Source organism: Eimeria tenella, genomic scaffold (genome assembly GCF_000499545.2).
Source record: "Eimeria tenella Houghton genomic scaffold, Eth_scaff53, whole genome shotgun sequence".
NCBI lineage: Eukaryota > Apicomplexa > Conoidasida > Eucoccidiorida > Eimeriidae > Eimeria > Eimeria tenella.
The window spans coordinates 61,100-71,826 of record NW_013543405.1 but is presented as its reverse complement, the minus strand read 5'-3'; the positions used below and the strand labels follow the sequence as shown (position 1 = coordinate 71,826).

At 46.7% G+C, this 10,727-nt stretch overlaps 1 protein-coding gene across 1 annotated transcript; it reads right to left on the bottom strand.

Annotated features, from left to right (window-relative positions):
* Window positions 1-9,480: 9,480 nt before the first annotated feature.
* ETH_00023495 (uncharacterized protein) lies at window positions 9,481-10,006 on the bottom strand (the record flags this gene model as incomplete). Its single annotated transcript, XM_013377463.1, has 2 exons — window positions 9,481-9,705; window positions 9,833-10,006. The coding sequence occupies 2 exons, from the start codon at window positions 10,004-10,006 to the stop codon at window positions 9,481-9,483; spliced, it is 399 nt and encodes a 132-aa protein (XP_013232917.1).
* Between the last annotated feature and the right edge of the window lie 721 nt (window positions 10,007-10,727).

Here is a 10,727-nt window from a genome sequence, read left to right as displayed (position 1 = left end):
GAGGTACAACAAGTACAAAACACGACAGTGCTCCTAACAGTGGCGTTCAGCCAGGTTAAGCCGGAAAATGAAAACCAAGCCTCTGCGGCTCGCGCCGCAGCAAAATCTGTTCTCTTGCTTCTGTCCGTGACTGAGGGTTTCCTGCAGTAGCGAGCTGCAGGAGGCCCAAAGACCCGGACGCAAGTGGTTAGGTCTGCACAAGGCCAACAGAGAATGTAGACACTCGTACAAGGCGTCAATGCAGGACGAATCATAACGGAAAATAAGAGTTACGACGAAGAGCAACGATAGAGCCATCTAGGTTTTCCATGCTTGTGGCGTTTTGAAAACCCAAGGGAGGGTATGACAGAGGTGCTTTGGCAGCAACAGGAGGTCTCACAGTTCATAGCTAATCATGGGTGTTTGGGAGGCCGAAATATTGTTTATATATTGCTGATAAAGACGAAGGAGACACTATCATACGCCTCAGCAGCATACTATTTGACCTCTTCCCTGAAGACATAATTAGTCACACGAAAGTTTCAACAACACCGGAGTGTGGGCATAATCTAGGTCGCTGAAGTCCACACATCGCATCTGCTCAGTCGCATTGGCAACAAGAAGTTAAGCCTGTTCATTGTTTCTGCAGCTTTGTTTGCCTCACGTGGATTTACAGTGCTATACCAAAATGTTTTTCCCAGCTATGTGGCCAGAAGGCAAGTGAGCGTGGTGGTTTGTTCAAATGCTCATTGCCTTTCATATAGCTCAAGTGGTATGGTGTTCGGCAGCTCAGTGACACAAAGTGTATTAAACTGTGCTCTCAACAGCGTCTACGTTGCTGCACAACACTGAACTCTGCTGACCTGCGAAATCTTCTCCATTACTGACGCCTCTGTAGAGTAGCATCTACTAATTTATTAAAACGTTCGTTTGTTTCAACTTCTGAAAGTCACATATGACGCTTTTTGTCGTTCTTGCTTTTCTGGTCCGCTGAGGATGTGATGCGCACCGTTCCCGGCATTGTCGCCAGCCCCAGTCTTAGAGCATTCGCAGGCATTTCTAGTTTATACATGTTAATTTGTTGATAAATTGCATTTCTACATCACTAATAAGAGGTTAGGGCGCTCAATCCCCGTCTCAACCTCTTAGCCGCCTATTGGTCATCAGTCAGCTATCCTCAATAGTTCACTAGCAAGCCCCATTGTAGTGCCTGCGCACTACACAACGAGCGTCACGTGGGGTACCACCATCAACACTACCGATTTGGTAGAGAAGTTCGCCACTAAGTGGTATGTAACCTGTGTGTGTACTGCCTTTGGATGAGTGTAGTGCGCGGCGCCTACTGCTGCGACTACGCTGCTTCCTGCCCCTCGAGCAGGTCTACAAACTACGCCTAGCGTAGCCCCACTTCTCGGACACTACAGCTTTATTCCATCGAAATAGGACAATTCTTAAGTGTTTCAAATCTGTCTCGTCGATTCGCCCCCTTCTGGGAGCTCACCTCCTAGGCCCTGTGGGGAGGAAGTCCGCACTGGCGCCGGCGCTACCGCCAGCCCCAGTGTCCACACAATTTCCGCACATTTCACGTTTTCATTAGACCTAACTAACAGTTTTTCTTATTTTTTCCGCTTAGGAGGGTCCTATTCTCCTCCAGTGTTGCGGCCCCTTGTAGGTCGCTAGCTAGCTATCATCTCTTGGACACTAGCCAGCCCCATTGTAGTGCCTGTGCACTACAATGAGCCCCTCGTATCAGCCATTAGCCAGCTTATTATCTCCAGACGCGCGTAGACTCACAATACATGGAGGTTCGCAATGACTGGAGCTCAACTTCGAGACCAAAACGATGCTCATTGGTATCTCCATCTCCTTTGCGGCTTACACCAAAATATGTTTGTGCGTATGAAAACGCGTAGCGCCGCAGCCGTGAGTTCTTGGCGCACGGCTGTGGGCGTCGCATCGCCTTCTTGCCAAGAAGGTCAGTAGCTCCTCTTGAGGACAAATGCACAGGGCATTGCGGGGTTCCTTGCGAAGCCATCTCTAGGAGCAAGTGAAATGCTAGAAGAGGTAATCATGATACAAGTAAATCTTGTCTATCAACTACTAAGGACACCAGCGTAGATCAATACAGCATGCAGCTCGAAGGTGTACCTGGGGAAGGCCAGCGAGATAGGCGGTGCTTTCACTCTCAGGATGTCAAATATTAGCTGTCTACCAGCACGGCAGGCAGCTTCTAGCGCAAGCGGCGAGTTCAACAAATAAGCGTCTGCCTTTCCCATGAAAGGATCCTGCTTTACAGAGAGAGCCATTTCTTAGAAGCTTGCCTTCGAGCTGATAGCTTTCTAGGTGCACGCTGGTGACATTAGTAGCTGCTACCAAAGCTTTAAATGTATCGTGGTTCTCTCATCTGGCATTCTGCTGAGTAGAACGCGCCTTTTGTATTAGAAGCAGATAAATTGATTAGCCCGCAGCTTCCCACCAAGAGCAACAGCATCCATTTGGCGACAGGAACAAGGAGAACCCAGCGACCTTGAAGAACTGACAGCATCGTACTGTATTCAGACAAACAGACAAGACTTTGGTATACGTAGGATTGCTATTCATTTCTCTGCTGTCACATCTCTACTGTTATTGAGTTGACGAAAAGTTCTTGAAGTAATTGACCGACACATATTTAGTGGTATTATTAGTCTACGTATTCAGTAATAGGTCACGCTTGCAATACAACCCGAATACCGGCGTCTGCTTCATTTATTTCCGTGCGCTGCGTGCCTCCTCACCAATTTTCTCGTTCTGCTTTTGGAACTGGGATATGAGTAAGCTACGAGTACTCGAAGAAGCATACGTGCGACTGTCTTGCATTTTTCTTCTGAGCACGCTGGCTATCTGGCAAAAACGGCGAAAGCATAAGTTTGTGGCAAGAACTTTCGAGTGATATCACGTCGATTGATATCACGGATCCCGCTGTAATAGGCGCCTTGCGGATCGCCCTCAAAGTCGCCATCTTCTCAATAAGTGTGTAATGTTTGAGAGCTTAAGAACGCGCAACAAATACGCCAAGGCTAAAAGGCCAGTGCTTCGCTTGATATGCTCGCATGCTGCTTGTTGGACGTCCTCATAATCGCGTAGCAGCGTTAAACTTTCGCTGCTTGTCAAACAACATGTTGTCACGTCCATCTGTTCTCAAGTAGCTCAACTGGAACCAAAAGTTCTTTCAGGGGATACAAGGGAAAAAATATCTTTTAGGAAAAGGAAAGAGAGAGCTGCCGACTTACACGCTATATAGTTGAACTTCTGCTTGCCTGATATCACTGCGAAAGCAGGAGGTATGACTGGGATGCCTGCTTCTCGAGCAGCTCACTCGAAAACTCTTCGGCGTCTCCTCTTCATGTGTCTCTATTAGGGATATACCTACCGTAGTTCCAAGTCGGGTAACTCCAGGTGCTCTCGAGATGACTTTGACGATTAGCGGCATTCTTACCATAGGCAACGCCAGGCCTTCGCGAGACCGTGGTGCTTTTGATTTCCTGGCCAGCTGCTAACTAAGACTATACATGGAAAACAAACGGGCTCATGAGGGCTACATGGCAATCACTGAACATGTGACACTAAAAGGTACTATCTTAAGTTTATAGCATAGCTCAAACAGCAATTCAAGAGAGGCGGCGCTCAGTCCAAGGTGGCTCTGCCCTTTCCGGGTCACACAGGTCCTGCGCGGCAACGAAATGGCTCTGATAGCACGTTGATAGCGCTGTCTGTGGTTACAAAAATGATAATGTCGCCGCCTGCACTTAAGAGAATGAAATATATCAATTGAAGCACGACTGCGTACTTCTCAGAAAGCTGCTTTGCAGTCTATGGCCCAAGAGCTGTAGGATGAACATGAGGATTACCAGCAATGAGAGAAGTTCTCAAGTGAAATCGCAAAAAAAGGCCAACAATAGAGCAGCAGAAGCGAAAACAAAAATTTGTGAACATGCAAGCAAGTACAAATGTCAAGGAACTCGCGAGAAAGAAGGTCTAAAATGGGAGAATTGATTTCGTCACTGGGATGACAACTCCTGGAAACCATAGCTACCCGTTTTTCGCACTGTCTTCTTTGTACAATGGCCAGGAACGTTTCGCCAAAAGCATTGGTAGTATGGTGAAACGACGCCAAATCGTTCATGCGCAATGTATCGGCTAATTCAGATACTATGCCTTTTGCTCCTCCAACTCCAGCATCCAAAGGTTCTTACTTGATGACAGTAGTAAGGAGCTGTCACTCTTCTTTCAAGAAAGAGAGCACCTCAATTGCCTTATTACCACTGCAAGCAAAGAACTATTCGTCGAGTGGCGCATAGTCCTCTGGGCTTGATGACACCTGAGAGGGGGAGCGCAGCGAGAGGGTACCTGAAGCTCGTATACGTTGACGCGTATGCCCGACTGCATAGACCAGCTGGAATGTAACACATGTAAAGCGCGCCGCGCTCTAGTTAAGTATTTAATGCCTGCTGCTCAAGAAGGCATTAGACACAACATCTCATCTAAACAAGCTAGAAGTGCGATGATTTGAATCTGCAGTTGTAGGCCAGTAGGCCGCACGTGCAGTTCTGCAAGTAATGCTGTAAGAATAGACGCACCATCCAATACGATTATGCGACAGTCATATTGTTTGTTATAATGGACCTTTGTTTCGATCGGCCAGCTTTGAGCTCGTCATATGCTAGGCCTAAGAAAATTTACCATGCAAATGTGCACCTTACAAGCAAACAGCCAATGGACGCGGAGACCTAGGGCATGTACAATTTTGGAAGATCATGCTGCTAATATATTTGCGCAATGTCGCCCGTAAAATGACGCTGCTGCCAAAGCAGTCGGGTGACTCGCAGATTTTATACTGATACTATAGTGCGTAGGCACTACAATGGGGCATGCTGGTGGCCTATTGAGAATAGCTACGTGATGACCTATAAGGGGTTAGGAGGCGGAGACTCGGATTGGGCGCTGTAACGTCTCACTAGTGAAAAAATTCAATTTATCAACAGATTAGCATGTATAAAGTAGAAATGCCTGAGAATGCTCTAAGATTGGGGCTGCCGACAACGCCGGCACCGGTGCGCGTCTTATTTTCACCGGACCAGCAAAGCAAGAACGATAAGAAGAGACATACATAGGAAATATGGTTTTTAGAACTTGAAAATAAACGGACCTTTTAATAAATTCGTAGACGTTACGAGACAGATGATTCGGTAGTAGAGAGGATTTAATGGGATGCCAGAGTCCAGGGTTGTGCACCAACGTAGACGCTGTAGAGATCGCAGTGTATTACATATGCACTTCCACAGGAATGGCTCAGCTGGGAAGTGTTGATGTTGTTTGCCTATAGACTGTCGCATGCAGGAGAATCACAGATTTTGAAAATGAAGCTCCTTTCTCGGCAATGTACTAAGAAAAGTACAAAGCTGAGGTTTTCACGTGTTACGCAAGTGGTTCATGCAACTGGAAGCTCTGTGATATCCAGCTCCGCTTCATAGTACCAGCATTCGTAGTCTATGGGACCTGAAAACATCACAGATCTGAACTCAAACATCACCACTGCTGAACGTTGCGGAAGGTGTCTAACTGCGGCGTATCACAAAGCAGATATCTCCAACTGTTAGCTGCTGTATTTGATACGGAAAGCTCTCCGTTCTCGCTGCGTCAAGCAACCCTTGAGCAAAACTCGTAGTCACCAGTGGGTGCCTTCCTCATGACATCGTTCTCGGCTTTCCCAACATTTTATTGAATTGCTGAGTGTAGAGGACTTATGCATCAACTAGTGCTGCATATAGTACGGCTGCCGAGATTTGTGAGCACGTGAACTCTCCTCCCGGGAAACGCAAGAAAAGCGGGAAACTACCATACTTAAAGTGTACGACCATACTTTAAGTTTACAGAAGCAGGACTTTCTGGGGTTCTACCCGTAATCGCAGACTAGCCGCAGTATACTGCATATGTACACCTTAGTGGGCTTCATCGCAACAAAGTGGCCAGTGACACTAGTCTATAATTCCGCTAACAGTCCAGCCAGAATCCGTATAGTTGACTAGGATACCTGTCTCATCTCTTGCAGGCGATTATGAAGCCTCTACTGAAGCATGCTACGAACTCGCGCCATTCCGAATATCGAGTGCTGGACGCAGCAATTCGTATTTCAACATGGTACTTGTTGTTAGAGAACGCGCGCCCACACAACTTGCATGCGAAACAGCAAGGCGAATCAAGCGACTCTACCCGCTGCAGCTATTCGTGCAACCACGACACAACACCCAGACAGCGAAGCATGTAAACGCTGGAGCGCCGAAAATTTTGATTTGCACTGCGAAGAACTTGTAACAGACGCAAATTGTTGTTTTGGCCTATACTGTCAGCAGCCCACGTTACACCGCAGAGCACGCATTAGCTTGCAGAGGGTGAAATATCTTTCAATGCAAACGCTCAACCACCAGATGAGAAATGAGATGGAGTTAAGGCTTCTATATTTGGGAGTAATCCTGAAACATTTTCTAGGTGCAATGGAGTAGGCCATGGCGCAGCCACGGCAAGGAATTTGTGAGTAGGAATGTATGACTCACTGTTCACAGTGCACGACTAACGAACTTCATTACCACTTCCAGCTGCGGACGAGACCGACTGCGGGACTTTTGGTTCGTCAGCAGGTTGTGGACGGGCAAAAGAAATTAACGCTTCAACATGTCATTTGCACAGTAAAATCCAACAGACTCCAAAAGGTATAACTAATGAAGACGATGGCAAATATAGCGTCTCAAGTCTATGAGCAGCATGAAGGGGAAAAGCCTGCAGCTCGTGACAGCCGAGATGGAGCACCCTTTCCTTTACGGTGAACGGAAGACGTCACGCAGTTGTTGCAGCACGCATCTCTAACACATCTGGGAAACAAATCAGATGTCAATAGCCTAAAGCTTTGAGCTAGCAAAATAATTGGTGAAAAGCAAACGAATGGTGTGTTGTAGAAGATAACATAGTTTGACATCTTCGACGACCCACCAGGAGAGCGGCGACGTCCATCGTCGCAGTGGTTACCATAGGAAAGAAAATGCGATAAATATTTTTGCAGAGCAAAGCTGTCAGATATCAGATAGCACGGTGCTCACTGACATTTTCCCCCTGCTGAAGTTTGAACCGCTATGCTAGTTTTCTGCTGAAGCTGCTGCCCATTTGATTGGCGTTTTTCCTCCGTTTTAACTTTAAAAGTTTTTGTACGTGGCTTTTGATAATACATAATATATATTATATATATATTTGTGAAGTATATATATATATATATATATATATATATATATATATATGTATATATATAGATTGTGACGCGGTAGACCTAGCTACATTTAAGAAATACTTTTGTTTGTCCAAAGAACTTCCTAAAGCACGTTCAGTTTAGTGAGCCATATCGCAGTTCGTTCGAACCAACTTCAAGAGCAAATTTTATAAACGCGTGAAAGCCCCAAGCCGAATCACAGGACTGCGGTAAGCAAGAGGCTTGTCCAGCCAACGAGCGTGGCTCATGCCGAAGAGAATTAGCAGCTGTAACTGCCATATGACGCACGACAAAGCGTCACAAAAGGAGCTGCGTGACGTCATTCAACAGGAATTTACAGATCCTATGTCCTGCCCTACGTTAATTACTTACAGGATGCTTATGCGACCGCTTCCTATCATTGTCATGAGGGAGCGCGTAATTTTTAGTCAAGGTCTAGTTGCAGACACTCCGGAACTAATCATGGAAGCGTTCTGATTTTGTGCAAATGCTCGCAGTGACTTTGTTATTGTATATATTTTCGAGAACGCACAAGCTGGGGCCCCTTTAGCTTCTCTTCCGCAGTCACCGACAGAAGCAGTCCTTGTCAGGCTGTGAGGGCATAGACAGCCCGACAAGGACCGCTTCTGTCGGTGACTGCGCAAGAGAGGCTAAAGAGGCCCCAGCTTGTGCGTTCTTGCAAATATATACGATAAGAAGTCACTGCGGGCATTTGCAGAAACTCACTCCCACCATCCTGTAGGTAATTAACGTAGGGCACGATAGAGATCATGTGTCGTGCCCTACGTTAATTACCTACAGGATGCTCGGGGTGCCACCTGCGGAAACAGCCTTTTTATACCGGCTGGATCTCTGTGGCGTCCAGCTAATTTGAGGGGAAAATGGTTCTTTTAGATGAGCCTCTGAGTGTTGATGGAACACTTACAGCAGCGGACACGAACTTGCTGCCCAACGGAAACACTAAAGTCTTGCCCCGGGAGCAAGGGGTCACATCGCCGCGTGGGCATTATCTCTCCTGAAAATTCGGAGTAGATTGCACCTAACTGGGAAGCAGGAGATGCTCGCGCACCTGGCCCACACATGCGCTGTCGACAGCTATACAGTGTTGGCTCCACCAAATATATACTAAGTGTGAGAATATCACTCAGTAGACCACCCTTTCTAACGCCTCCTGAAAAGTGATTAGTCTGCGCATGAATAGAGATTGTTTTCAGGCAGTGTGCTTCTTATATTAAGTATGAATGCTTCCTGAGGCCAAACACTGTATAGTTGTCGACAGCGCATCTGCTGGCAAACTGCGCGAGCATGCTGAGCTTCCCGGAGATAGCGCGCTCAGTTCGTGCGAGATTCCTGGCAACGTAATTAATTGCCTTCGACAAGACAAAATCTTCCAGGGAAATGTACAAAGCATTATACAAGGCACTGGGACAGCTGTAGTATCGACGAGCACTCAGGCATGGCGCCTTGAAGTTTAAACGGTTATGTGAATTTCGACGTTAGTTATCGTGACTTTGTTGAATAACGTGACAACAGTATTGCTTCCTGGGCTAGTACATCTGTTCACTTCTGAAATTCAGCAAGTTCATTCATGGCAGCATGTCAGGCTATTGGATTCCCTTTTGCCGCAGATGAAATCGCTGTGTGATGTACGGTCAGACAAGTCTTCCTGCTGTCACGCACACTGTATAAACGTAAATTCGGTCTTATTTGCTTTTAAGCGCAACTGCGTTAGCGATGAGGGACAAATATTCCTGAGCTTTGTAGCATCGAAATGGCGGAGTAGCTACCAAAGGGTCTCCATAGGGAAAGTTGTAGATGAGGCCGGTAGAATAATACGCTACAATTCAGATTCAATAAGTCCTTCACTCCGCAGAAAGTTTCATAAGCGGTTTTTGACGAAATGATTAAATCCTGTGGCGCAGCCGTGAAGTTCGGTGTTCAGGACAGATACAGATCTGTGGAGTCCGTGCGCTTTTAGCTCACTAGCCATGCTGTCATTTTGACTTACTTCTCGGCACAACTGCGTAGTAGCCACTCTCTGCATATCCTCTACAGCTTCCTTCACACGGTAGAGGTATGAATGGCCTCCAATGAAGCGGCTATGCAAATACTACTGTGATGCGCACGGATATGCACAGATTAAGATGGCTGTAGAAGAGGCTCCATTCAAAAGCTTCAGTTTCAGCAGCGGAAACAGACACACCTTACTGTCCCAAGTCCACTTCGGCTGTTTGCAGTCGCCGCTGCAACGCTAATTGGCTCTGCTGCAAAGCAAAATTTTCGTTTCGAAGTGCTCGAATCATTTCGTGCAATCGTTGATTTTCTGTTCTCTGCTGCAAAAAGAATTGCTTCAATTCGTTTTTCGATTGTTGTAAAACTGCCAAAACTTCCTCCTTAGCTTCCTGCACGACTTCCTCCGTACGGCCAGTCTGAAAGCCCTCCACAAGATCAGAGTTGGGAATCGTCATCTAGTGGCAACAATGCAATATGACAGGTATGAAGTCCACTAATAATGCTTTCGCCGATAAAGCCAACGAGTTGGATTGAATTGCTCACCTGCACGATTTTCTGGGACTTGAACTGCTGCACCTGCCTTTGGAGAGATCTTAGCTCTGAATCAATGATGCATTCGAGTTCTCGAATTCGATGTTTAAGACCGGACCCGCTTGTCGGTGTCAAGAATGGACCCTCAGGGTCCTGGGAGTTTTGTGAACACGTTGGGAACTGCATCTTTGTACGCTCTTCAAGCAGAAACACGAAGTCAAGAAAGTTTATTTGCAGGCTACGAAACGAAGCACCAGAGAAGTAGAGAAATCCCTTGGGGCAAGGCCTGAACGGTGGTTCATAGGAAAAATTGGGTGCGGAGCCGTAGGACTGGAACATGCATCTCGCTTCTGAGGGTTCGTTCCATTCCGTTCATTCTAGAGCGCAAATGCGTTGCCTCTTCATCGCAGTTCCGTTGTGCAGGGAGGTCTGAGACCCTATCAAGGTCGCCTTCCTATTTGCGCACAGCAAATCGTATCCATAGGCAGTCTACTTCATTTGAAAGAAATGAAGTCCAGCATATCTCAGTGAATAATGTCAAACACGGCCTATAACCCACTAACTAAAATCAGTGTGCTAAAGTCTAAGGTTTCCGCCAGCACTGCCAAATTAACGTAGAACTCCAAACTGTCTAAAGAACATTGCGCTTTCCCGTGAAGCAGGGAGGAACCGCTAGCAACCTTTTCCTGCCGGGAAAACTTTGCTAGATGAACACCTATAGTTGTATTTGGCCTGATGATGACAGGAATAGCTCTGGATAGATAGATGCGTGACGGGAGAAGTACGAGGAAGCCCAGTGACCTGGAGAGACTTACCGTCCCTAGGTCACTGACGGCCCTTAACTTTGGAACGTTGAAGCAGGTCCGTGCTCAATTTTTTGAGGAAACTTGGTCTGGATAGTGGTGCC